Source organism: Necator americanus, chromosome II, assembly GCF_031761385.1.
Source record: "Necator americanus strain Aroian chromosome II, whole genome shotgun sequence".
NCBI lineage: Eukaryota > Metazoa > Nematoda > Chromadorea > Rhabditida > Ancylostomatidae > Necator > Necator americanus.
In genome coordinates, this window is record NC_087372.1 from 20,704,790 (window position 1) to 20,731,696 (window position 26,907).

Genomic DNA, 26,907 nt, shown 5'->3' on the forward strand with positions numbered 1-26,907 from the left:
ATTAACTGCTAGGCTTGAGAGGAATCGTAGTGTATAAAGCACCAGGAAACAAAGAAATGCTCTTCTCAAGTTCATTACGTACGAGCACACAAAAGTCACTCGAGAGAGCAAGGAGAAATGCGTAGGATATGTTGTTCCAAGCGCAGTGTACACACATCACGCAAGCACTCACGTCATGCTAAAATAATTTCTTTGGAGAGTAAAGCGCGTTGGGAGGAGAGATGTGAATAGAGGAAAGAGAAAAGGGAGAGAGTAGTTGCCGTTAAACAAACCCATAATGAGATGCAAAATTTGGTTCTAGTAGTTAGAGGAATACTTTGATGAGACGTCCTATGTTGTGATCGAGCAGTTGTCTGATGGTGTGGCGCTGTGCAGCGTTCTTTTTATTGGAACGCTCAATAAAAAGGATCAATTCCTGTCAGAAGTTAGATCTTTGCATCCATTGTTAAATAGCCTAATGTGTCCTGATTGTCCTATTCGGATCAGGACCCCAATTCTGCATTATTATTCTATGCTTATGTGCACACTACCACAGATCCTTTGTGCAAACATTCGACATTGTAAAGACCTACCTTTTTGGCGGTCATCTCATAAAGATGACCCCCCACGTAGCTTCTCCATTAACGAGTGCTCACAAGGAGCATTCTTGTGTTTGTGGCTCTTGGTGAGGACACGGTCTTATCTTGCTTACTAATAAATATTCTACCACTGAACCACAATATATTAGGGCACAAGCCCAAGCACAATATATAGTGCAAAAAAGGAAACTAGAAATTCCTTAGCACCATCACATTCTGCTTCACACATTTAAAAATATTGAAACCGGTGTTATAACAAAGATCACCGGATAACAGGTCTCAATATTTGCTTTATTCGATTGCAGCTTGCTAGTCAGCGAAGGCGATGACGTCGTTCCATTGCGGCTTGTTGGAGTCGGCGGTAGTGGCGTCGTTCTATTGTCGCTTGTTGGTGACGGCGTTGAGGTCGGCGTCGTTCCTCTGGAGTCCGGGAAACAACTAAGAGTACTATGAAGATCACAGCACTCATAGTTGATCTCGTTTAGGAGCTACCATATCCTATTTTTCAAATGTGCGGCCTTCGGCGGGACAGATTCATAAGTGGGATTAGTAATCTTTTTTGTTTTTACTTTTTTTAAAGTTTTAAATGTGCTTGTTATGATCAGCTGAATTATTGCCTGCATTTGCAAATTAACCATCCAGTGATCTTGCTAAACAGGTTCACTATCGAACATAAGATTCTCGAAGCGAATTTGATTATGGTGAGCGATAGCAACGGCTTTACTATGACCAGCAGTAAGACTACGTAGTTTTTAATTGATTTCTCTGAGCTGTAACTTAAACTGAGACCTATCATTAGTGGTATCCGAAACGGAATACACCAATGTTGCGAACACTCGAAAGTTGTTGTTTACCGTAGGGTTGGGTTGTGTGTTGCTGACTTTCTATTTTCCGATGGTCGGGACAGTATCACCGGCAACTTAGAGGCCTAGCTATGGGACAAAGGCTGGCACCCACTCTCGCCATTGTTTTCATGGCCAAGATCGAAAAGCCTATAATAGACAGCAAACCACAGCTGTATTATCGTTACATAGATGATTGCTGCGTCGTCTGCTCAACTCAAGCAGAACTAGACACTTACTTCAATCTTCTCAATCAGTAGTGTCCGCACATTACTTTCACAAGGGAGAGACCGATAGACAACTGGTTGGCTTTTTTGAATGTGCACATTTACTTGCGGAATGGGATATGTAAAACTAAGTGGTACCGGAAACCCAGTAGCAAGAACATCTTAATCCACTATCTTTCAGCGCATCCCAGCAAAATGAAAAAATCTGTTATAGGTAACATGTACAGAACGGCGGCAAGAGTCTCATCGAGTAGCCAGGAAAAAAAACATGGTCTGTAAATCTGGCCCATGGTGCTAGCCGACAAGCACGACGCCCCTTTCGAAGTATCCAAAGTAGTGGATGGCCCAGAAAAGATCCCTTTCTGTTTACCTTATATATCTGATGATATGAGTAAAGCGGTATGGGGCTGTCTACGAAAAGCGGATCTACAGAATGACGTGAGGGTTGTGGAAATACCTCCAGCAAACCTCAAGGGTCAGCTGGTACGTAGTCGTGTGTATGATCGACTCTGTACAACTCCCAGCTGCGTGGTTTGCCCGTATGGCAGAGAGGGTGATTGCATGATATCAGGAGTAGTGTATCGTATCACATGCAAGTTGTGCGGTGACGATCATATAGGGGAAACGGGACGTCCACTGTGCATAAGGGTCAAGGAGCATCTAGATGGACTCGCAAAATCTAAAACCTTCACCCCACTTGGAGCACACCGTAGAATATGTCATCCAAACTCCGAAGTAGAGGTAGAAGGTCATATATTATCCTACCAGTCCGAGATCACAGCACTAGAGGCCTTTTGGATAACCACCAAAAGTCCAAAAATGAACAAGAAGGATGACTGCACTGCTGTCACAAACGAGTTATCCCCATATCAAGACCTATGCGGGTTCTGATCTACGGGGCGGGCCGTGAGGTCCCTATATAAAACCCTTGTGACTTGTGGTTGTGGTACGTGGTGGTCTGCTGCGTTAACAAGTCTAGCTAATGAGGTTAGTAGTAGCCAATGTGTTACTGTTTGAGTTTGCCGTTTGGATGCTTTCTGTAGGGTGATGAGGCGCTTGAGGGGATAAATCACTAATGGCTTTGAATTTTCCAGGCTCTGACGAAGGCGATAACGCCGAAACGTCAGCCGTTGTTTAATAAAGACGATCAATAGCAATCATGGCTACAGCTCAAAGAAATCAATTAAAAACTACGTTTCAACATGCCGAGATTCAAAGACAGTCGAACATAGGCAGTAAGACTACTGACTATTTGACTTATGGTTGGTACAAATAAGACCAGTGGCTACAGCCAACGTAGCACATGCCGTAAGGGCTATATGTCAGCTCGTTTTTATGGCATTTATTAGTGGATTTAGATCAGGTAGATCAAAACAAGAAAATGAATCCTCTGCATCCAGTTCTTGCACTGTGCTTGCGAGAACACATTTCTCTTGCTCCTTGGATAGTACAAGTGTTCCTTCTAGATCAAAGGTGACATTCTTGCCATCACATGATGTGCGGCACACTTGTGATACTACAGAATACTCGAAATCTAGAAGAACTTGCACAGAAGTGTTCGTTGGACCACACTCAATGGGGAAAACGTGATTCTCGCACTGTACTGTAACCCACGAGTTTATTGATGACTTGCAAAGGAAATCAATTCTTGTGCCTTCGCTACAGCTGTAGCGAAGATAGCGAAGAGTGCTTTGACCACACGAATCGAGATCTCACATGTTTGAATGATTGTGTCCGTGCCGCCAATAAGCAAATTGGACTCTATTGCGAGAGTGATCTCTCCTTGCTTGGAGAGCGCATAGATTTCTTTGCTATCATTGAAGATTTCTGTGAACGGAGTGTGTATGGGCATTACATTTGACACTTCTTTCCTCAAACTTTGGAGTGCATCATGTGAACACTGACATATTTGACGTGTTTCATGTTTTCGCATGAACAGGTCATGCGATTTGTGCAGTTCACAAAGGCATCGAGAGCAGATGCTTCTGACTCGCATTCGACGGGAAGTTGATAATGATCTGGTAGCATCATAGCCTCCAGTGGGGTTACAGCGAATCTTTTGTCCATCAATGGAGAACGAGGTTTTTGCAAAGAAATGACTGTCAACGATAATTCATCATACTTTTGTGTAACATAAGGTTGTAAACTGAAAGATTTCAGCTTTCCTCTATTATAAAGCATGAAATCAACATCAATTTGGATTACTGGTTGCCATTCCATGCAACTTACTACTTCAAAAACAGTCTGTGTCTCTTTCGGTACATGGGCAATTCTTAGAAACGTGCATGCTGAAAATGGTAGGAAGCACCCGCATGCTATACTGCCGTATAAGTTACCACAAATTGAGTATCCTGGATAGGCAGATGATCTTTTAAACTCAGGAACTATTTCGTCCAGCTTAGTTCTACTGCACTTAGATTGAGTGGAAGAGCCCATTTGCGAGCATCTTGTTGTGTGGTAGATCTTGAGTTTCGTCTCTGTAGTGAAGAATAATGAAACTTTGGAACAGGACGGTTTCATTGGTCTCGAACGTATCTTTATAAGTCCGATAGTTTTGTTAGCATGATTAATTTGAATACAAAGATTGGAGTAGATCCTATTGAATAGAACTTCCTCATTGTAGTTATAAGTGCAGTTTCCGCGATTTTGCACACTACCTCTACCCTATGGTGCATACATCCATGCTGACATGTAATTACCTTGCCAAGAGTGTGACAAATGAACAAAGTGGACGGTATATTGATCGGATGCGGATTGAATGTTTTCATTGGAACTGTTTCTTCTTTGGGATGTGGAATTCGGAGTTTCTTTCCTTTTTGCATTTCGTGTGCAATTAATTAAGCATATGATCAACATGATGCTATTGATTGATGACTAAACAATGCTATTCATTGAAAAGTACAAAGCATACACTGGGATGGTGCTTTTGTCCGCATTGATAACAGTCTGGTTTCTGACAATCAATCGTTCTGCTGGTATGGTTAGGTGAACAGCATTTCCAGCATCTGTTATCATCTTTTATTACTTTGCGTCGATTGTACTGGTCAATCACTGTTCTGCACAACATTGGTGGATGATGACCCTTGTGGCAAAATAAGCACCACTCATTGGCTTAAGGTCGCTGGCTAATTTACTTCTCTTTTGAGGTACTCACATTATTGTTTATTGAGTGACCCAATCTGTTCTCGATATGACCTTTTGCGGCAACTTCTTTCTTTATCTGCGCCAGAAGGTCCTCGTTTGTTCCTCGAGGACTTGGCCAGATATAAGAATAGGTTTTATGGTGTCCTTTGGGAACTTTGCTATGATGGTTTCGCACCACATGGGGTCACAGGTATTTCGCACATCATATCCTGTCAACATCGTTTGATTGACCAAGACTTGTATTCGATCGAAAACAGCTGGACAATTATCTGCCGAGTTGTTAGCCGGTCTCATATTAACCAGTTTTTGCACTACTTGAGACCTGTTTGTGGTTTTACTGCAGTATGTTTCCTGCAATGTTTTTGTGATCCAGTTGTAGTTTTCTGGAATCAGCCTTATGCCTTTTATGACAGCCTGAGCTCTGCCTCTCAAGCTTTCCTTGAGTAGCAGTATTTTTTCTATGACATCTAGCTCTTTGCTTTTGTGAACTAGTGTCTCAAAAATCGCCCAATATTCGCCGAAATCTTCAGCATCTCCGTGAAGCTTCGGTAAGGATGCCTGAGGAGGTTTTATCGATCAATAACGGAATTGTTCTGTTTGATTCTGTACCGAGTCGACTGAATTTGGCAACGTTGATTGTGAAATGCTCGGTTCATTCTCATTATGGTTGCTGTTTTGTTCGCCATCGTCATTTTGTGCGATTTAGGTTTCTAACTCATCTAAATTTTGGGTTTCACCCCTTGACAACGGGTGGTGTACCCTGGTTTTATGCTAATCGATATACGATTAGCACCGTACTCGGACCTGCGATTTACGGAAAAGGAGCTGTTGATGCAGAGAAAAGAAAAGATAATCTGTGCTGCGGACTTACAGGTAACCTGTACTACCATATACATGTGCAAAACTCCTAAATCTTCGACCACAAGTCTCACACAGTTAGCTAGACTCACCAGTGGTTCGCGGACATAAATATGTCGGACGTGAGCCCCCTACTCAAAACTTTCATAAACCATTGGAAGCTAGCTGTGGCAGCTATCTCTACACTAGTGCTTGGTGCCCTAACCTAGATAGCAGGGCCTATTGCTCGAATTTTCGTAGCGAAATGCATGCTCCACATTATCAAAACAACACTGCTCGAAAAATGCTTCTGGAAACGCCAAACGCTTCTGGAAAGGACTGATTCTAAGTCCAGCTGCGTATTATGTACCGTGGACGAGAATCGTGACAATCACCACGCCGGAAGATCTCCACGGTTACCGGATTCAGTCTCCAAACCAGCACAGGCGACAAAGCTGAACCAGTGCCTCCTCTGCCTAAAAACGGCACATGAGGACGTATGTGGAGTCAAGTGTGGAAATTGTCGCGTTAGCCTTAATTTCCTGCTTGCTCTTCCAGAAGACCGCAGCCACCCACGAAGCGGCCATAAAAGAAGTAAGCACTAGCTCAACGCCAACCGTCATCGTCATCAACAAACCATCAGCAAGCCACCAGTCGTCATCAACGCATCTGAACCAAGCCGAACTCTCAAGCCACCATCAGCAATTCACTATCAAGAAGTCACTATCAAGTCAACGTCAACGCACCATCCAAGCCACTCCGCAAACACCGCAACAGTCGAGCCGTACGAAGGAAAAGATTTGTCGAACTAGAAACTGTTGTCGTAATTTATTGATTTCGTGTTGTCGCCCGCAGCAGTATCATCGACCCCGATGATAGATAAGGGGCGTAGTATAAAGTACCGTTTGCTGTTATGGCTATTTTCATGGCATAACGATTTGTACGGTCCAAGAGTGCGGCAGACAACGCTCTGCCCACTCTTTCATTCGATCACATCGCTTGCAGCTGTTCTGCTTAATTATATTTATATAATAAATACATTCCACTGAACCATCGTTTCGGTCTGTTCAATTAAGGAGATTAAACCCCTAGGTCTCTAGTCACCCACTTTTATAATTCCATTTAATACAGAGTTCTTGCGGAAAGTATTGTTTCCATTCGATCCCGGCATCATAAATTTCTCTCATTAGAGATTTCAGTTTAATGATCAGTGGGCTTGCCCATAGGATCATAAATTGAGGCCCATAGGATCATAAATCGAGTTTATCTGGCTTACAATATCACGTTTGGTTAGTTTTTCTTTTTGTGGAATTGTTACTTTCATCACATATCCGTCTGATTTGGTGTCATATTTGACGCCAAGAAGTTTTATGTTACCTGTCAGCGCTCTGTCCTCTTCTGGGATAGCTCTGTTTACTTCTGCTGAGTTTGAGATGTATTCTCGCAAATTCATGCCAATTTCAAATCTTGTTTGAAGCAGCATATCTTTCTAACGCTTCATTTTATGTGTACGCATATAGGAAAATGTTGTCCACATGTTTTCGGACAGCGAAAGCTCTGCGACTCTCTTAGAGAGAACGTCAAACGTAAGTGATGTTACCTACAGGGTACCTTCATGAAAGAAAGTGGGAATTTTCAGATTTTCAGGTGTGTCAAAATCAAATTTTGTAAACGGCAAGCTGATTTATTCGACTTTGATCAAAGTCATACAGATCTTGAGATTTTATCGCAGAGATATAACGAAGCGTTAATTGGTTTGAAAGGCTCAAAATCAATGTTAATTTTCTTTTCCTCTTCTTTTCTTCATCAGTCACGATCGTACCGCTAGATATTGGGTTAGCGTAATCATCTTGATCGACCAACTATCACTTTTTTGCCAGAAGTAAATTAATTATCATTAAATTAAGTAATTTTTCTCATACAACAACTCTTATTCGCACGATGATTTGTATTCACGAGGTTGTGGTCCTAAAGAGGGAAGTTGGGTTGAATGAGTGTCGCCCTTACGAAGGCTGTTGGGTTGCGAGATCCCTCAAGAAACGGAATATAAACGGGTAGAAGAGATGTTCGCTACTGAATTGCCAACTACCAAAGAACTTCGTAGGGATCCTTTGAAAGTGGTAGCATAATAGCAGGTCACTTTTTCCATTGCAATTCACAATCAGTAGGCCGGTTGTCCAGTTCTTCTTTGGATACGCTGCTTCTGAGCTCCTGTTACTTTCTATCTCTGAGGTATCGCAAGACCAGGGTCAAGCGTATGATGGGATTATTCCATCGGGGGTCGTAGAGGGAGGGAGTCGCAAGGGAATGGGTCGTAAGGGAGTGTGCGGTGTGCAGTAGTGAATGGAGGGTAGCATAGTAACCAGTAACCAGGACAAAATATTGCGTAGTATTAGACAATTACATAGAACATAAAAAATTACAGAAAAAATGATATTAAATGATTACATAAGTAACATAATATTATATATAGTTTCAGGCGTCGAACAGGATGGAAGTTCCAAAATTTTGTTTTGAAAATGTACAATGTGTTGACAAGGCAACAATGGGATGACGCAGGTTCGACAACCAGCTGAGTCAAATACCGTCTTTACCATCTTTATCTTGCAACCAACGACGATTACGTAAAGGCATCACCCTACAAATCTAGGGTGGTTCCGGTTTCAGGTGGGTTATGACTATACGGGGTCGTAGATTGTGGAGAAGAGGGTGATTCCGCCCATTTCTTACTAATTGCCGTAAAAAACGGCCCGGAAGATAGCGTGTGCACACAGCTGGCGCGCTCCAATCGAACTCGTTATAGGAAATAGCGCCTCGGAACGCCCGAAGCGGCATCTTCCGGAATTAGGAAAGAATGGACGGAATCACCCTCCTCCCGCAGTCTACGACCCTGCATAGGCGTAATCTACCTGAAACCCCTACCACCGCAGGGGTGATGCCTTTAAAAGATGAGAAATTCAATTAAACGCAGTGTTCAGCACTTTAAAAGTGGATTTATTCGAATTTAACGACCAAAAAGCTCAGATTCTGTCCACATTGTTAGGTCTGGGAGATCGCGAGTAACTTCTTCACAAGAGAGCCAAACAAAGAATCTTAGGTAGTTTTCCAGAGAAGAAGGTTTGCCCTAAAAATATTCATATCGTAATATATCACTGTTTTTCCCACGTTCTGGTCCTTTTGGAATTTTGACGGGACAACATTTGGAATTTCGTTTTTTTTTTTTTGGATTCTTCTCATCTGAATTTTGAAAGAAAGAAACGGACCGGAGAGGAGAAATTTTGCACACAGGGATTTCCTTGGCCCATCTATTCCAATATATGAGTGATTTTTTTGGACGCCATTCCGTTTTTCTCAAATGGTAAAACTTGCCAAAATCCCTATTTTTGCTCGCGCGCCTGGAATTATTATCTTGAATTACTTGAACTATTATCTTGAATAAAATTTAATAACTCAGAATAACTTAGAGCAAAGCAAATTTTCTTCGAGTATGCTGTAACTGAGGATTTTCTCTACCTATCAAAAATGGAAAAAATGGAAATTTTCCTCATTTTTGTCATCAAAATTCCGAAAAGATAAGGACGTTTGAAAAAAACGGCGATGTGTTTGCTTTTGAATTATACCTCCACCTCTTGCTGCCTAAGATTTTTCATTTGATCCTCTTCTGACGAAGTTATTCGCGATCTTCCAGAGCTAACAATGTGCACAGAATCTAAACTTTTTTGGTCATTAAATTCCATTAAATCTACTTTTAAACTGCTGAACACTGCGTTTAATTAAATTCCTGGTCTTTTTGAAGTGGTTTCAAATGTCTAACTCTTTTGCAAAAATGTGACTCAGCCGGTGTCGAAACTGCGTAGTCCCATTGTCAGAACAAAATATTGATTTTTCCTTTTCTTTTCCATCGTTCTTCTCCAATTCGACCTATGCACCTGACTCCTTTCTTTTTTCTTCGTATTTTGTAATTTAATCAGAATTTAAGGACATTTCATAGATTTTAGAACAAAAATAGAATAGAATAAAAATGGAATATTTGAGTATCAATATTTTAAGAACACGCAAATTTGCTTCTTCTACCACTTGGCGATTCTTCGCTTCTGACAACTGCCGATTCTCTTATTTGCCGTTTGTTCTTCAGCTAATTTTCGACTTTTCCTTTTCAAAAAACATGAAGTACATTGAAATGGCAGCAACTAAGAACTGCCACAGGAACGTTGGGAGAAGAAGAAATAGAAAGGGATGAAGAAAAAGAATGGCTCCAAATGTGTGCCAATCGTCACGGTTACCATTTAGACGATATAATTTTTAGAAACTCAATGTAAAAAAATGCCACAACAAAATGTGACAGAAGGTAGAGTAAACGATATTAAAGATACGTAAAGAAGAAGAACGCTGAAGTTATAATATTGAATGTAATCTAGTTCAGTTGGCACTAGAACGGCTTCGAATCATCGCTCTATCGTGCAGTCACGGCATTCTTCACGGACTCACTTGATGCGAAGAATAAATCGCTACGGAGTACGCTAGAACGCTCTCCTATGTGCACGTTCCGGTCCCCTCACCAGGCTATTCCTTGCTTTTACTTAAATACGCTGGCGTGAAAACCTCTTCAATTCTCGACCGCTTGTTCGTAGACGCGACGAGTGCAGAAGGGTGGCCTTTCCTGCAGGTTCCCTCAGCACGTCAGATTCGTGGTATGCTGCCTGTAAGACGTTTGTCGAAGATTTAGAGATGAAATTGGATGATACTCATACGCCTTAAAGGCATCACCCCACGAATCTGAGGTGGTACGGATTTCAGGTGGAGTATTCGTATACGGGTTGGGAGACTACGGAGAGGGAGGTGATTCCGTCCATTTCTTGCTAATTGCCGTAAAAAACGGCCCGGAAGATGCGGCGCCGCACAAGACTGGCGCGCTCCAATCGAACCTCTCGTACAAAATGGTGCGCCAAAGCGAATGAAGCCGTATCTTCCGGGCCGTTCTTTATGGCAATTAGGAAGAAATGGACGGAATCACCCCCTCTGCAGTCTCTCCGTAGTCTCCCATCCTGTATACGAATACTCCACCTGAAATCTGCACCACCTCAGATTCGTGGGGTGATGCCTTTAACAATCATATTGATTTTTTATGCGTAGAATATGTAGAAATGAAGGGAGCATTACATGAAGTTCAATTCCATAAAAATACGATTATAAACAACTGTTAGGAGATCTCACGTGTGTTCTATAAACAGAGTATGCCGTTAGAATCCGGACGAGCGGCGACGATAGAGTCGTGCAGGGAGAACGTCGAAATTACTAATACCTTCAGGTACCAAAAACGCATGTATCTGACGATGCGAAGAGAGATACGGTCCAACGGAGGTTCGACGAGAGCTAATCCACTTCCACAGCGAAGAAAATTCAGGATACGCAGAAATCAATAGTCAACAACAGGAATGATCCGGAGATCACTTAAAGAGCCCAAGGGATGATTTTGGAAGATCCGGGTACCTCGCTTCGGAAATTCGGCTAGGTGCAACGTTGACATGTTTTGGTTGAAAGTTTTTTTAGCTTATCAACAGTCCTGACATAAACCGCTCTCTCTTTGTTTGTCCGTCTTTGTTTCCTGTCTGTCTTTATTTCCTCCATGCGCTGCAATCTTGTATAGAATAGATATTAAAAAATATGCAAAAAAAAATACGATGTGTGAAATTCTATGGATTTATGGTTTCCCCTGCAGCATGCATTTGATCATAACCTTTACACCCTAAAAAAATTCTTACAAATAACGACTGGGTGTAGTTCCTCATAGGAGATAATTGTCGGTAATGATAACCATCTGAGATGACTTGCTTCAGATGAATAATAGCATCTGTTTCTTCTCCTTGCTTTCCGTTAACCGATAATATCGATTGTCCGAGTTACCTTATTCGCATATCACAACTTGGCGCGTTACAGTTTCCATCGCTCTGCCGCAATGTGAACGTCGTACGCTGTGTTGATTCCAGGACGAATGGGGGAAAGGTTTAGGCGGTCCCAGGCGATCATCAGAACTCATCAACTGAACTAGCAGCAGCCATGATCAGACTTCTCGCATCGTCAGTCAAGTATCCCATTCATTAATGGGAACATTCAAACCTAACAGTCTTCTTTAAGGTTTTACTTAACCCAACGGATCTCTTTAAAGCCTCAAAACAGACTTTGGGAGGTCCAACTAAAGGTAAATTTTTAAGAATGGATAGAAGTCAAAAATTCAAATTCGTTGACTTCTATCCATTCTGTTTTAAGACTTGAAAACTTGTTTTAAGCTGTTTTAAGAGTCGTAAACTTGTTTTAAGAGAACTGCGTTCAGATTCAAGTTCTACATGTTAGTATTTTATTTAGGCTCTACGTCTGAAATTTTCCCGAAAGAGGCTCCGCCGACTTCAACATCGGATCCCTGTCCACCTTCAACTACCTTAGAACATTCTTGTTTATGAATACAGCTGCATCTTCACCACAAATTTGTAGTATTACTGCTTCCCCTCAATATCTAAGATGTGAATCGGACAGACATCATCACATTTGTAGTTTACTTTTAAGTCGAATCTATCATCTTCGCCATAACTGCAATAGAACGCTGCAGACGCGCAACAAAAGTGGTTAGTTTTGTACGACACTTGCCATGCAAATGCGGCTAGTATACACTACCACTTGTTCATACACAAAAATTTCAACAAAAACCGCTCAAGACGTACGGCAATAACTAACACATTAAACAAATTGTTATGCGTAACTGTAGTGGAAACTTGCATGTGCAAAGAGAACTAGCTAAAAACCAGAGCTCATAGGCAAAAATCAAACATTCTCAACAACAGCGGCAACAATTTGAACTGACCACTGAAAGTCGGAGGAGCTGTGCAGGTATGAAGTACTAGATTAAATGTAATAAACCAAACAAAATGTCGAGACATATAAAAAAAACATCGACGTGAGCACTTGTTCACGCAGATAATCTACTTATGCTAATTCTTCAGGAGGTACGGATGAGAACGACTTGTCATCGTTTTGTTGAATCAATCAATGGAAATGTAGAACTGGTGAAACCAACAACAGTGTTCTGCACTGTTATGAATAGATCTTGTGCAGAATTTATTGAGCTTTGAAGGTTTTGAATAGGCTCTAAATAACACATGCACAAGTGCAAAGAGCTAAAAACATTAATACTCAGGAACAGAATGATATCAATTAAACTGTTTTTTTTTTTCTTTCTTTAGAGCCTTCTGTTGGGTACAAACTGCCGCTCCTTCTCAACTTCTGCATAACTATGTTTCCGTTCCATTTGAGATGACCAAATTTTTTGATAGGCTTATGCTGAGGATTTCTCTTTCTGGTTATCACATAGGCTGCAGGTGTTAGCGACCGTTAGAACTCTTCGGAGCTATTTGTCAGTTTGTCGTTTTTTGTGGCATTACTTAGCTCAATTTTTGCACATTAATAGTGTTATTTAATAGGACCACAATTTCCAGCGAAGTCCCTTCTCGCTAGTTCTGTCTCGTGTTTTCTTGCTAAGTCGCTGATAAATTTTAGTGTGTAGAGTTTCCCTTAAGTTGATTGCGAAAGAAGAGAATCAACGAAGAAGTATTTTGTTCCTATTGCGATTACGAGGACCACTAATCACACACAGCCATATAAGCGTAGCGTGAAATCGAATTCCTGCAAACTAACATCTTAAAAACGCCCTACTTGACTTGACTTAATCGGTGGGAGGATGTCATCGTGTGACGCGACTGCCCGCATCTTCGCCGAGCAGTGCCGTCCTTGAATATAGCTCTGCCCAACCTTCTCGATCTTCTGCGAAAGCTTGCACAGAATCAATCCATTCGTCGCTATCTATTCCACATCCTGCGAAACCTTACACCTCTCCTGAACTGCTAATCCATACCGAGTGTCCTCATATCTTTCTTCACCACCTCCGTCCAAAACTTTCTTTTACGATCAGAAGGCCTTTTCCAATTAATATCCTCAAGACAACTTGAACAAGATGATCAGACGGTTTCCTCATGACCAAAGAAGCGAAGACGATTTTCGATAGTCACTTCTGATAGCGGTACAAAATGTTGATATCATCCACGTGCCATCTGCCACATCTATCACATCAATTTCCGCGTAAAGATCTTCATTTTGGAATACAACTGGAAACAAATGGAAAAAACTTGAGCCAGAAGTAGCCAAGCAACTATCTAAGCAACTTCCTTTCCGTGCAATCAAGCCTTTCCTTCACTGTAGATGGTGCTGCCGAAGTCCTATCCGCACACCATGATATAGAGAATTGCGGACACATAAACTCGCTTCTGAAGCAGGTCGACCACAGGCATTTCCTTAAGGGATTAAATGCAGAAATGACCTTAGCGCATCTTTGCTGAATATCTTTCTCGTAGCTGCCGTTGTTCTTCAGCGTACAGCCCAGGTAACAGAACTCGATCGGTTGTTCGTCCACAATTGTTCCTTGTCGAGATCTCGAAGAAATCCGCATTTTTTTGCATTTATCAGGCCGGAGACGTAGTCCATGGGCTGCAGCCAGATTCGAGGTTACATACAAGGTTGACAATATGTTGAAGTTTCGTACTGCTTTCTGCGAATATAATAACATCGTCGGCGTTCTCGAGATCTGTCAAGGAGCATTCTGATTGTGCTAAGACAATGTCGGCAGGACACTCTTCGACTTCTTCTTCGCATGATCTCATCGACAGCGAAGTTGAACAAGGTCTTGCCGTTGTCCCTTGTCTTACTCCCGTTACCACCTCAAACGGTTTTCTATCCGGCTGGTGTTCGAACTGCAGCGGTCGTTCGTTGATCCATGTAATCAGGCAAGTGAATGAACTTTCCTGGTACCCCGTCAGCGCTGAGCGCGTTGAGAAGGCGGGCTCGATGGGGAAAGCCGAAAATGGCTTCAAAGTCCAAAAACGTTAATTGCACTGGCTACGAATACCGCTGCCAGATTTTGATCACTCTCCTGACAATGAACACCTGGTTAACCGCATCTGTCGGTCTATCAACGTGCTCGAGTTGAGCAACTGACAGCGCTCGCCGGTTCAGCAAGGTCTTGAAGTGGTCCCTCCAAATTGGAAGGGTTCCTTCACCGACAGCCACTCTGCTGGCAGTGTTGAGGACTGAACATCTTTTAATCTTGCCGCTATACTGCTTAGTAAAGCATAGAATTTCCGCGGGTTCTTGTCCTCCCACTCCTTTTCAAACTCCTTCGCTCTTGACGTCCATTCGTTATCGCGGTTTTGTTCCTTTTCTTTTCGTTTTTCCTAGTGGAAATCACCAGTACTGCGGGCGGCACATACAGAATTGTATGTGCGTCTTGTCTCCGCAGATGCAGAGGAAAACTTCCTCCGCAGCATTTGAACCGGAAGTGTTTCCCTTGCAGCGTCCCGGATGCATTTTGTGAAGGAATCCGCATCGCAAAGCTTCTTTCTGGTCCATTCTCCAACATAAATAGATAGATGTTGGCGGAAATTTGTTCTGCATTTATCGTCTTTCAGACTTGCCATGTCGATTTTCGGTTGAGAAAGAATTCCTCGGTTCCTCTTATGAAACCGTATGTTAAGGTTGAGAAGAACTGGACGGTGATCAGAGTCGAATGCGATGTCCCTAACAGCTCTGGACTTCCGGACATCCGACTGAGGAATGTTCCTCATCAGAATGTAGTCGAGCTGAAGTTTAAGAGTCCTCACCTTCCGCTTGCGCCGCTCTTCACGCGTTAAAAGGGTTCGATGAGTCCTCTTAAACGTGGAAGCGATGATGAGGCCCGTCTATTCGCACAAGTCGACCAGACGGTTGGTCGTCCGACGTTCGCTCCGCTAGATAATATCATTTTCCTAGTACATCGGATTGTTGTTCGAGTCCCATCTTCGCATTTGCGTCGATTCCGACAATGACCACCTGCGGCTTGGTATTTTAGACATCAACGTATTGAGTTCATCGTAGAAGGTGACCTTGGTGATGTCTTCAGCGGTTTCCGTAGGTGCGTGAGCACTTATTTTTTTTCAGAGTTTTCGTCCTCTGCGATTCCGCAGTGTTGCCAACGATTCCTTGCTCGCTTCAGGCGGTCGACCTTTCAAATTGTGGGTTTTGGCGATGTGCTGGAAGACAGAACCTTTCTGCAATGTTTGCGTTTAGTTAAAACAGGGTACCTACGAGTAGGTAGCAATCAGACTTGTATACGCGACCCCACTAGTAAAAGTGAGTCGCCCTACTAGTAAAACAAACTATGGAGCTAGGAGAAGGCCAACAGACACTTCCAGCCTGACAAATCGCTCTCTAAAGTGAGCGCAAAATAACGTTTGGCTAGCATACTCTCTAAAAAAAATAATAAAGACGATCAAAACAGCACCTACAAACCCAGATTCAGACGTAGTGAGAAGCACTACGTACATCAGCGGATTGCTGATATATTGGGTGCTTCTGATACCTCTGACGTTGAATGTACTTGACAAAGTATGCTTTTACACCGCAACAAGTAATGAAATCTACGAGTTTTCATTTCGTCAATCCTACAGGGTAGAGTTCCCTCGACAGGTAAACTGATGTCTTAAATTCATCTCTTAAAGTAACAATTACTCCCTGTTCATCCACAATTAACGGAATGTTGCAGATTTTTCCTCGCCAAAAGACAGCCACAAACTAAATGTCCCTATGACTACTTCCTTTAGATATTCATCTTAGGAACATATATCTTTTACCTGCTATAGGCGTGATTTATTAAAAAGACAAAAAAAAAGAGCGGAATAGCAATTTACACAAAGAATACAAAACAATCATGATGTTGTAATGATGTGTGGAGGCAGGCAAGCAATCACAGTCTGCAAAAAGTTTATGTAGAAAAACAGCAAAATAATTTTTAGAAAGGAAATCTAGAATTTTTTTAAAATTTTAGAAAGAAAGCATAGATCTGGTATGGCATACATACACCTGAGGCTTATTTCACAAAACTACTTTCTCTTAAGTTCCATTCACTTTACTTTGTTCTGTTGATGAGTGGAGACTAGGATGCGATGAATATAAGGAGTATGTTCGAAGTTGACAGCTCCAGCCCTATTTTTGAATACCTTCTGTGGTTTCCTATTGCGGAACAATTGTCGTTCTGAATTTTATTTTTATTAGCAGACAGTTCAGAAACTGTCTGCAAAGAAAAATAAAATTCAGATTAATAAATTGAACTTGACAGTGAAGCAAAGTGATTGGGCGAACAACCAAAATTTTTCGCTGCTTGAAGTAGAAAGAGTTTAAAAATGCTTGAAAAAAATTGGCCGCTCACTTAAGAGTCAATGGTGAAATGAGGAAACATCACGTACTGCAACAAGCGACTCGAGTTTTTCCTCCGTTTTGATCCGTTCTTCACTCTCCTCCACAATTAACTGGATCTGCAACATAACAGTTCTAATCGCTTCTGGAATATGTACAGACGTTTTAAGCACGAACGTTTGAGGGATCGCAACTAATTTCGTCTGTTAAAAGGGATGTTCACAATGGTACGATGTTTTAGGCAGTTTTGACCTGAAGAAGTGGAATATGTTATAACTATTTATGATTGGAGGGATCCCAACATCCTCAATTTCATGATACGCTTCCCTTAGAGCGGTGTTCGCGGAAATTCTCATTTTTTTAATGGCGCGCAACAAATTTTGTAAAACATGTTTTCGTACACCTTATTCGCCTTGACTTGTCATTCTGGGGACTACTTACAACTTTCTGGATATATGATGGTGTACGCCCGGTTTCAATGTGATATCTTTGAACACACCCTATCTACGGTGGAGAATCTTCACGAAATCTCGAACATATCCCCCTATACTGCCTTTAAAGGCAGCATTCACGAAAATCATAATCTGTTTCCAATTATAAATCTTCCCCAACGATCCACTACTATGCAACTATGGAATAGAAAAAGCCCAAGAAGCTCAATTTGGAATAAACTTCGTTTTCTTTCTCTCACACAAGGCTCTCCGTGCGAGATATAGACAATTAAAGTGGGCGTGGTTGATGAAGTGCTACAGGGACCACCGTTATTGACAAATCTACAACGATTCGTTATCAGCCGACAATAGTTGCAAAGCTCACCCCGCATTTGCAAGGACGAACCGAGAGCAATGGGCGGGGCCAATTACTCGTAAACCAGTGAGTAATTCGACGTTTATTTCAAGGAATGCGGATTTTTCGGTACCGCCAAAAGAATAACAAGAAATGAAGAAAAAAGACTTCTTCTCTATGAGTGCTGCCTTTCAGCAGATGTTAGTTGGAAGTAATGACCAAACTTGAAGAAACACGAACATGTATTGTTGGTTATTACAAGTATACTGATATTTTTAGCGCTCCGTTGTTACTTTTGTGGGGTTTACGACAAGTTGTTGTGAACTCAGACATTATTTGTTGAATCTCTTTGATTCTACTTTCAAAGCGAACATAAACACACAAAAAGTTCAGCAATACTTAATTACCCACACTTGATAAAAGCAATTAACGTGCTGTCGATATCTACGTTATGCCAGGTTTTCAGCGACATCTGTCCTTATATTTTGCCTAGAGCAATATATGAATGCGATATTAATATCATATCGATTCCATCACCGCTATATTTGTTAACATACCTACAGGACTGTGGATTTTCCCTTGGTTTTGACAGTAAGCACGTGCAACAAAATGTGAAAAGAGCGAGATGCTTTTTGAGCTTTTAAGTTTGGATTTTGAATGTGAGTGCAGGTTCACATACAAAATCCAAACATAGATCTCGTGGAAAACACTATTGCATCGTTTTGCAAAAATGCGTTTTGACTCACTGGAATCCTTCAAACTACCGCACCAAGCAATTAAGCCATGCGCGCGTTTCATCAATTTTTTCTTCGAAAAAATCATTCTCGTCGTTGTTAATGGATCTGTCCATTACAGTTCGTGCAAGGGAATTTGTGCAGGGTTTAGAGAGAAACATATCTCTGTTCTTATTTCTCATCATTTTCACTCCGAACTGTTTTTCAGCTGCACTGTAGATTTGCGTATATTTGCATTTAGCCAAAGTACGTTCACGTGTGTGGACTGTAGTTTACTGTGGCATATTTATCAAAGTAGTTAATTGGGTGCCTTCCCTCATGCGCCGTATTTTCGAAGGAATTAGGCAGCAGATATAGGAAATAAGTGAATTTTAGTTCTAAAGAAATGTGACAAATTGTGGATGAACAAAGTGAAGATGTCACAAAGCTCAAGAACATATTGTAAGCCCAACTCCACAAAAGCTACAACAATTTCTAACGCTCCAATGCTGGCCGACGCAGTTTATTTGGAAACAGTACTCACCTCTGCGGCAGTTGTGGGACGAAGATTTATTATCTGCATTGTCTCTGCTGCTGTTAACTGAAATGCACCATACTGAATGTCACGCAAGAAAAGAGTTCACCCACTATAAATGCTGCACACAATATTTAATAGTTACGTGATGTGTTACATCCAGTTTTGCAGGTCTTACCTTGTAAGGTCTAATAGCGCGTATAAATTTTTCGACGACCTCAACATTTTGTTCTTGAGCAGATGTAGTCTTCAGGTATTTTGCGGTCTAAAAAATAGGACAAAAATAACACTGGGATTAACAGAAAAATAACTCACACACCTCATATAAGACAGTTGATAAATGTTTACTCCTGTCATTCTTTGCCTTCTTTTCCTCCTGTTTTTTCACCTCGCTAACTAGATGAAGAACTTCAAAGTTAGTTACCAAAGTAACTTGACCATTTAAAATCTCCATATCTAAATCAAGTCTTCAATTCATTCGGAATGACGCGTCGTTCAGGGCTTTGCGCATTGAAGAGATCAGCACGATTCCGTGACTATGAGGTAAACATGCACCAAGTCAAGAACAGTCCTTCAAGCAAAAGCAGAAAAATACCAGATGAGTTAACGTCGACGTTCAGCTAAGGTCAACATCATGGCTTTTGTTGAATATATTTCCGTGATGGTATTTGAATATTAATTTGTACATCAACAAATCTCTAGTCCCGGTAGAAATAGTGTAATAGTGTCGATCACCGGGATAGCGAACTTTACGGCACATGGCATGCGTCAGCGTTGCCGCATGAGAAATTCGCTGCAGAACTACGGATTCTGTCACTAAGATCTGACTGCAAGCATACTCAAAGATTCTTAGCATTTGCGTCAAACATTTGAGGTAATGTGTAGTTGGGAGGGTAGAAGGAGGTGGAGGGCACTCATTTGCGCTCTTATTTCTGGAGGTGTAGCGGTTAGAGGTTCCGCTTCCTGCACGATCGATCGGAGGTTCGAATCCGCCCTAGTGCTCACCAAGCCTTTCATCCCTCCGGGGTCGATAAATTGGTACCAGACTTGTCTGGGAGGATAAAAACACTGACTTGACACATCGGCTAGCCACCGCAAGTCATTGCATATGCCAGATACATGTTCGTGAACCTGAAACGATTCTGAATTGAAGTGAACGTGGGGCGCATCCCAAGCGGATTGATTAACGCCAGAATTTTATCCTCTGTCCTTATTTCTGGAGGTGAATAACTGTTTAAAAAAAGGCGTTATTATATAGCATGATATATATATATATATATATATATATATATATATACCAGTCTGAATGTCCGGCTAAAGCCGGACTTTAGACTTTCTGGTGTGTTTGCTTCGCTCGCCTTCACTGATCGACAAAAATTTATATTAGTGCCGTTTTCTGTGAAATTAGAATTGTATATCTCTAACAATCTCTCTTCATCTTTTTATTACAATTGAAGGCAAAAAATTTCATGGCCTTCTTTCTAAGCGGGTCAGTTCTACATTTGGAGAACATTAAAACTTCAGCTTCAAACACTCCCTACGAATATATTATAGAGAAAATTTAAAAGCATTACTCGAAATATGGGTTTTCCTCCTGCTTCCCTCCAAGAGTTATCAATGAATAATATTTAAGCACAAAAGACTGAAAGAATTTATCCAACTGATAAAGATAACATTCTACGTCAGCTCATGTAAACTGTTCGCTACTATTTAAGCAGCCGTTTGCATGCATGTTTCCACTTTCTGAGGAAGGTATGCTACCAACTTGAGGCGAACGGAGAACGAAATAGATACGCGTAGGAGTCATAAAGGTGAAAAGCAACGCGCCCAGTGGCCATGGCTATGAAACATCCCATTTACGTTATGCGACATGCACACGAAGTTATTGCGCACCATTTTGATGCCGCGAGACCCTTCTATAGGTATCTGGCGCCGGCGCGCCACCAATCCGACGCCGCTGGACCCGTCGCACCCCCCTTTTCGAATTTCGTGACTGACACACACACGTGACAGAATAAGCCCTTTATTATATAGCAGTCTGTGCGTCCGGCTAAAGCCGGACTTCAGACTCTCTGTGGTGTTCCCTCCGCTCGCCATCACTGGTTAAAGGAAATAAATTAATAATAGCAACATTTTCTGTAAAATTTAGGCTAAAGATCCATAATTTTCTTTGTAAACGCGTCAGTTCTACATTTGGAGAACATTCAAGCTTCACCTTTAAGCACTCTTTCTATACCAATGTAATATAGACACGAATTGGAATCATTACTCAAAGTACAAGATTTACTCTTGTTTCTCCCAACGGTTATCGCAGAATGATGTTTCACATAAAATGAAGTGAATGACATCATCGTATGGATAAAGATAGCGCTCCACATCAGATCATGAAAACAGTTGGCTACTATATAAGCAGCAATTGACACTCATGTTTCCATTTCTGAAGAACGGAGGAGACTTAGAGGTGAAAAGCAACGCAAAAAGTGGATACGATTATGAAGCCTTTACAACGTCCAATGTACCTTTCGCGACACGCACACGAAATTACTGTGCGATATTTCTACACCACGACACAGCAGTTCGACGCCGCGGGACCCGTCGCACCTCCTACTATAGCTGTCTGGCGCCGGCGCGCCAACCCGACGCCGCGGGACTCGTCGCAACCCATTCTATAGGTATCTGGCGCCGGTGGACCCGTTACACCCCATTTTATAGCTTTCTAGCGTCCAGGCACCAACTCGACGCCGGTGGACCCGTCGCACCCCTTTTTTGAATTTCGTGACTGACACACACACGTGACAGAATAAGCCCGTTACTATATATTATGATATATATCATGATATTCATGATCATGTATCATGATATATAATAACGGGCTTATTCTGTCGTGTGTGCGTGTGCGTGTGTGCGTGTGTGTGCGCGTGTGCGTGTGTGTGTGTGCGCGTGTGCGTGCGTGCGTGTGTGTATGTGTATGTGTATGTGTATGTGTATGTGTATGTGTATGTGTATGTGTATGTGTATGTGTATGTGTATGTGTATGTGTATGTGTATGTGTATGTGTATGTGTATGTGTATGTGTATGTGTATGTGTATGTGTATGTGTGTGTGTGTGTGTGTATGTGTATGTGTATGTGTATGTGTATGTGTATGTGTATGTGTATGTGTATGTGTATGTGTATGTGTATGTGTATGTGTATGTGTATGTGTATGTGTATGTGTATGTGTATGTGTATGTGTATGTGTATGTGTATGTGTATGTGTATGTGTATGTGTATGTGTATGTGTATGTGTATGTGTATGTGTATGTGTATGTGTATGTGTATGTGTATGTGTATGTGTATGTGTATGTGTATGTGTATGTGTATGTGTATGTGTATGTGTATGTGTATGTGTATGTGTATGTGTATGTGTATGTGTATGTGTATGTGTATGTGTATGTGTATGTGTATGTGTGTGTGTGTGTGTGTGTATGTGTGTGTGTGTGTGTGTGTGTGTGTGTGTGTGTGTGTGTGTGTGTGTGATTCAAAAAGGGGGTGCGACGGGTCCACCGGCGCAAGATACCTATGGAAGGGGTGCGACGGGTCCAGCGGCGTCAGACTGGTGCGCCGGCGCCAGACTGCTATAATATGGGGTGCGACGGATCCAACGGCGTCGGTGAATCCGATTATTGGTGCGCAACAACTTAGTGTGCAAGACGCAGAAGATAGATGGGTCGCAACCGAATGAGCGCTTAGCTTTTCACCTTTACGACTCCTCCGCGTGTCTATTTCCTTCTTTGTTCGCCTCAAGTTGGTAGGAATGCCGTTCTGAGAAAGTGGAAACACGCACGCAAACGGCTGCTTAAATAGTAGCAAGATGTTTATGTGATCTGACGTGGAACGTTATCTTTATCAGGAGGATGATGTCTTTCACGTAATTTTATGTTAAAACATCATTCGGTGATAAGTATTGGAGAAATCAGGAGGAAAACAAATATTTCGCGTAATACTTTTAAACTTTGTCTAGTATATATTGGTGTGGAGTGTTTGAAGCTGAAGTTCGAATGTTCTCCAAATGTAGAACTGACGCGTTGTGAATGAAGACTATGAAATCTTTCGCTTTTAGTTATAATATAAAAAAGGAAGAAAGACAATTGGAGATACACAAGTCCAATTTCTCAGAAAATGCCACTACTGTTAATTTTCATTGATTAGTGAAGGGGAGCGAAGCGAACACCGAAAGTCTGAAGTCCGGCTTTAGCCGGACGTTCTGGACTGATGTATATATATATATATATATATATATATATATATATATATGTATATATATGTATATATATATATATACGTATATATATACATCATGCTATATATATACATATAAATATATATATAAATATATATTAGAGTGGCCATGAATATTTTAGATGAGATTTTATCACCCTCTCTTCACGTCGGTGAAGATATTCTGGAACAATGGCGAAAATCCCGTCGTAAATTTACAATACAACTTTCGAAGTACCTATAGGTACTAAATACGAAAGCCTTGGTTGTCGAAAATTTTCATGATCGCTTCTACTCAACTAAGTAGAAGGCCTTCTTTAAGCCCATGAAGCTACATAGCAGCATCCTTTACTCTCGCGACATCTCGATGACTTTCGAAACAGTGTGACTGTGGTTCATCGTTAGAATCCTTTTTGAGACCCTGGTTGCTTGCGTGGCTGTCCTTTATCTAATATTCTTTCTATCCCGTTTAGGATTACTCGTGTGAAGAGCTTATAGATGACATATAGTAAGCAGACTGGGCGATAATTGAAGATGTCATGTGGATCTCCCTTTTCATACAACAACACGCTCTCGCTGGTCTTCCATTGCTTAGGAACATTACGACGGTTAACGAGTGAAGAACTTCGACAATGTGCTGATAAGAATTGGCGGAAGGTTCTTCAGATGTTCTCATCTTATTCTGTAGGGACCGGGTGCAGTAAGACTTCTCACCTACATGGTACAATATCGCACTTGGAATGACATATCCGTCTTCACTAAGATGATAACGAGGAAATCGGACGTGGCTCCAAGAGATCAGAGAGAAGTCGTCAATAATTTCCTCTATTTCCTTTCACGATTCAATAGTTGTTCCGTTCGGGTTCTGGAGAGTACTCATCTTCGTGTTGTGATTGACGAAGTCTCGATAAGCATAGGGAATGTGCTTTCTCGCCTTTGCACCTTCAGCCAACACTTCTGCTCTTCTCTCTTTAAGGTCTTCGCAAAGCCCTGCGAGCACGGACGTGACTTAATGGTTGGTTGTTGCTCTTGCTGCCCCAATAGCTGACGTATTAGCTCAGGAGTTTCCGGAGAGACGCATCTCCTGCTAGTTTGAAAACTTTCAGCCTTCCTCGTACACTCGTGAACGTGTTCAACGAGCCGGTCGTATTCCTCGTCGATGATGTCCATTGCGGAATCTTCCCAAAAGCCGGCTAAAGTAGCGAAGATATCCCAGTTATTGATAGTTCTGCTATCATTAAATCGGATATCTTCGCTATTAGGGACTCCGCTCACTGAATTTCGGGAATACTTTTCTCCTTTCCATAAGAAAAATTTTCCTCGAAGAACACGGTAGACCGATCCCGCGTAGAACTTTGGTACAAATATCCGTCTGGCAATATCTTCTCATCCGCAGGCATCGAATTCCCCTATAGTGTTGTTTTTTCTCCAAGTGTAATATATGCATGCGATAACATATCACAACCACAAGAGGTGAAAGAAGATACAGCAAACGATGTAAAAGGAAAGGAAGAAGAAAGAGGTTGAAGTTATAATAATGGAAGTAGTCGCATGGGTTAAAATGTAGTTGGAGGTGGGATACCCAGTGGCTCCCTTATTCCTTTAGGTAAATAACTAAATCAGTCAGGCCCTAAGATTTAAGCACTAACCTTATAGGACCTATGACATATAAGCTAAAGTTAAAGGTTAAAAGGTAAGATAGAGCGTCCAGAAATAAGGGCGCCAATGAGTGACCACATCCAACTACATTTTCTAAGTTGCAAACACAGACTACATGGGGAAAAAGCCACAGTATGCTATATGGCGCGCATGCAAACATCCAGGAAAAGCATACATGAGACAAACACGTGGATGTGTAAATCAAAGGAAAATCACAAGAAAGAAAACTTACTTTATGGGTACTGGGAGACCTAGAAGACGTAGAAATCAAAACCAGAAGGTATTATTTTGCGTGTCGCAAATGCTTTCGCGGTGTGGAACGTACACAAGCAACGACGGAGAATTATTGAACTCGCACCTTGCGAAAGTCGGACCGCAGCCCAGCGACCTTACGTGTCGTTTACGATGTTTTGTGTGCAGTCCGCCCAGAGCACGCAAACGCTTACGACTGGCCGAAATAACATTTCGTGATTTTGATCTCCGCGTCTTTTCTGTCTTTGAGAATCTGTCAGGTTAGTTTTGTTTTCCATTATTTCTTTGATTTATGTGTTTAATAGGTTGCCTCCTAAGTGTGTTGGTGTACATTCCCGCACACAATTGTATTATGTGATTTCTTCTCAAATGTACATTTTGTATTCTAATGCATGCGATTACGTGGGGACTCATAATTTCAATAATTTTCTTCTTCACGCTTTCTTCGACAACTTTCTCTACACTTTTAGCCTTTCTTCTTCACGTTTCACCAGACATCGTTTGCTGTACCTTCTGTCATCCTTTGTTGTCGCATGTACATGATCATGCGAACCATTGGATGCTCTGGAGGGGAAGCTCACATGTCTGTTGTACCAAGTTTATACACTATAGATAACCACAGATTGTATTTGTGTTTACATTTATGTTTACAACTATATTTCTTCATACACAAGTAAACTGCACACATGTTCTGTTATTCTACATGCTATCTATCACTTCGTCCAGTTTAGTGCCGTCACGAGGACAAACTTTGCTGATGCATTCGGTATGCATCTAATCTTTGCATGTTGGACACTGAATCTAACAAATTTGATGGCTGGTGCCATTGTTCGGCTGCATCCGAAGGCAAACGTCCCTCTTATCCCACGCGTAGGTATGTTCACAGTTGGTTTCCGCTTAGCCTGCTCATCCTTGCGTAGAAGAGAGCGCTGAATAAATATTTCAGAGGATTTCTTTTTGCATATGAGTGGTTTCAGACCTTGCGCAGTTTCCTTATCGGTGTCAGTGCTTGAGAACGGCTGACCGAAGGCAAGTCTGGATGGCGAGGAGTGTTTCCGCTCCTTCCAATATTCGCTGCCAACAAGCCTAATCTCTTGTTTGTTTCGTCCATTTACTGTAGCGCCTGCTCTAACTCCATTTGCGTGCCTTCCGATGGTTCTCTCATCAGTTTAAGGGCACGCTCACGAGCTGACGCCCTCTCCTAAACGTATATTATTGGTTTATGACACAAAAAAACGAAAATTGACTACAATAACCATTTCCATCCTTTGAAAAATATCTTTGTGGCGGTCCTCTATATCAGTCGAACTTCTTGCAACCTCCTGATTTTCCACATCATCTTTCACCACTACTTCCATCATCTCTTCATCTCCGTCGCTGCTGTAAGGTCCATATTGTTCACCTTCAGTTTCTCCACCGATCACAGAGGAAACAGCTTCTTGCTGCGAACGGCGGCCTAGAGACGTGGAGATCTGGAAACAATTACCGGCATCTAAACCTTGAACACTGAAGTCTATTCTCGAAATCTTAGATGCTCGTCGCATGGGCAATAGTGCTCTTCCACACGATACGAATTTCCATTGTGTCTCACTTCCCAGGCTCCAGGACAAACAGCGGCGACATGTTGCCGCTGCCCACCGTATTTGTTGACAGCCAACGTGCGCCTTATGGTGTTGGTGGAGCCTGTACCTTCCTTCTTCCAGCCCTCTCTTTCTCTTAGGGTGTTCGGAAAGTATCTGTCAAACATTTCGCAGTAGCGCAGATTTTTTGAGATGTTCTGGAAGTTCCCGTATTAAATATAAGG

At 41.8% G+C, this 26,907-nt stretch overlaps 6 protein-coding genes across 8 annotated transcripts; 3 read left to right on the top strand and 3 right to left on the bottom strand.

Annotated features, from left to right (window-relative positions):
• Positions 1 to 1,935: 1,935 nt before the first annotated feature.
• Positions 1,936 to 2,538, top strand: RB195_018739 (uncharacterized protein; the record flags this gene model as incomplete). Its single annotated transcript, XM_064186308.1, has 1 exon — positions 1,936 to 2,538. One exon carries the CDS (start codon positions 1,936 to 1,938, stop codon positions 2,536 to 2,538), a length of 603 nt encoding a protein of 200 aa, XP_064042189.1.
• A 727-nt stretch (positions 2,539 to 3,265) lies between these two features.
• RB195_018740 (uncharacterized protein) lies at positions 3,266 to 3,643 on the bottom strand (the record flags this gene model as incomplete). Its single annotated transcript, XM_064186309.1, has 1 exon — positions 3,266 to 3,643. One exon carries the CDS (start codon positions 3,641 to 3,643, stop codon positions 3,266 to 3,268), a length of 378 nt encoding a protein of 125 aa, XP_064042190.1.
• Positions 3,644 to 5,559: 1,916 nt separating this feature from the next.
• On the top strand, positions 5,560 to 12,069 carry RB195_018741 (uncharacterized protein; the record flags this gene model as incomplete). Of its 2 annotated transcripts, XM_064186311.1 has the most annotated exons (5): positions 5,560 to 5,664; positions 6,187 to 6,412; positions 11,648 to 11,705; positions 11,764 to 11,827; positions 11,992 to 12,069. In XM_064186311.1, the coding sequence occupies 5 exons, from the start codon at positions 5,560 to 5,562 to the stop codon at positions 12,067 to 12,069; spliced, it is 531 nt and encodes a 176-aa protein (XP_064042191.1). The 2 variants fall into 2 exon arrangements, with proteins under 2 accessions (XP_064042191.1, XP_064042192.1); XM_064186310.1 differs by lacking the exons at positions 11,648 to 11,705; positions 11,764 to 11,827; positions 11,992 to 12,069 and having other exon boundaries at positions 6,187 to 6,504.
• Positions 12,070 to 14,135: 2,066 nt separating this feature from the next.
• On the bottom strand, positions 14,136 to 15,293 carry RB195_018742 (uncharacterized protein; the record flags this gene model as incomplete). The annotated part of the gene is made up of 3 exons (XM_064186312.1): positions 14,136 to 14,537; positions 14,617 to 14,759; positions 14,918 to 15,293. The coding sequence occupies 3 exons, from the start codon at positions 15,291 to 15,293 to the stop codon at positions 14,136 to 14,138; spliced, it is 921 nt and encodes a 306-aa protein (XP_064042193.1).
• On the top strand, positions 14,290 to 14,559 carry RB195_018743 (uncharacterized protein; the record flags this gene model as incomplete). The annotated part of the gene is made up of 1 exon (XM_064186313.1): positions 14,290 to 14,559. One exon carries the CDS (start codon positions 14,290 to 14,292, stop codon positions 14,557 to 14,559), a length of 270 nt encoding a protein of 89 aa, XP_064042194.1.
• Positions 15,294 to 16,412: 1,119 nt separating the features above from the next.
• Positions 16,413 to 26,850, bottom strand: RB195_018744 (uncharacterized protein; the record flags this gene model as incomplete). 2 transcript variants are annotated; one of them, XM_064186315.1, is made up of 12 exons in its annotated part: positions 16,413 to 16,457; positions 16,950 to 17,018; positions 18,943 to 18,999; positions 19,112 to 19,198; positions 19,253 to 19,329; positions 19,358 to 19,389; positions 25,084 to 25,102; positions 25,210 to 25,239; positions 25,972 to 26,138; positions 26,219 to 26,304; positions 26,360 to 26,575; positions 26,695 to 26,850. In XM_064186315.1, the coding sequence occupies 12 exons, from the start codon at positions 26,848 to 26,850 to the stop codon at positions 16,413 to 16,415; spliced, it is 1,041 nt and encodes a 346-aa protein (XP_064042196.1). The 2 variants fall into 2 exon arrangements, with proteins under 2 accessions (XP_064042196.1, XP_064042195.1); XM_064186314.1 differs by lacking the exons at positions 25,084 to 25,102; positions 25,210 to 25,239 and adding an exon at positions 24,311 to 24,466 and having other exon boundaries at positions 19,253 to 19,389; positions 26,083 to 26,138; positions 26,423 to 26,575.
• Positions 26,851 to 26,907: the final 57 nt, after the last annotated feature.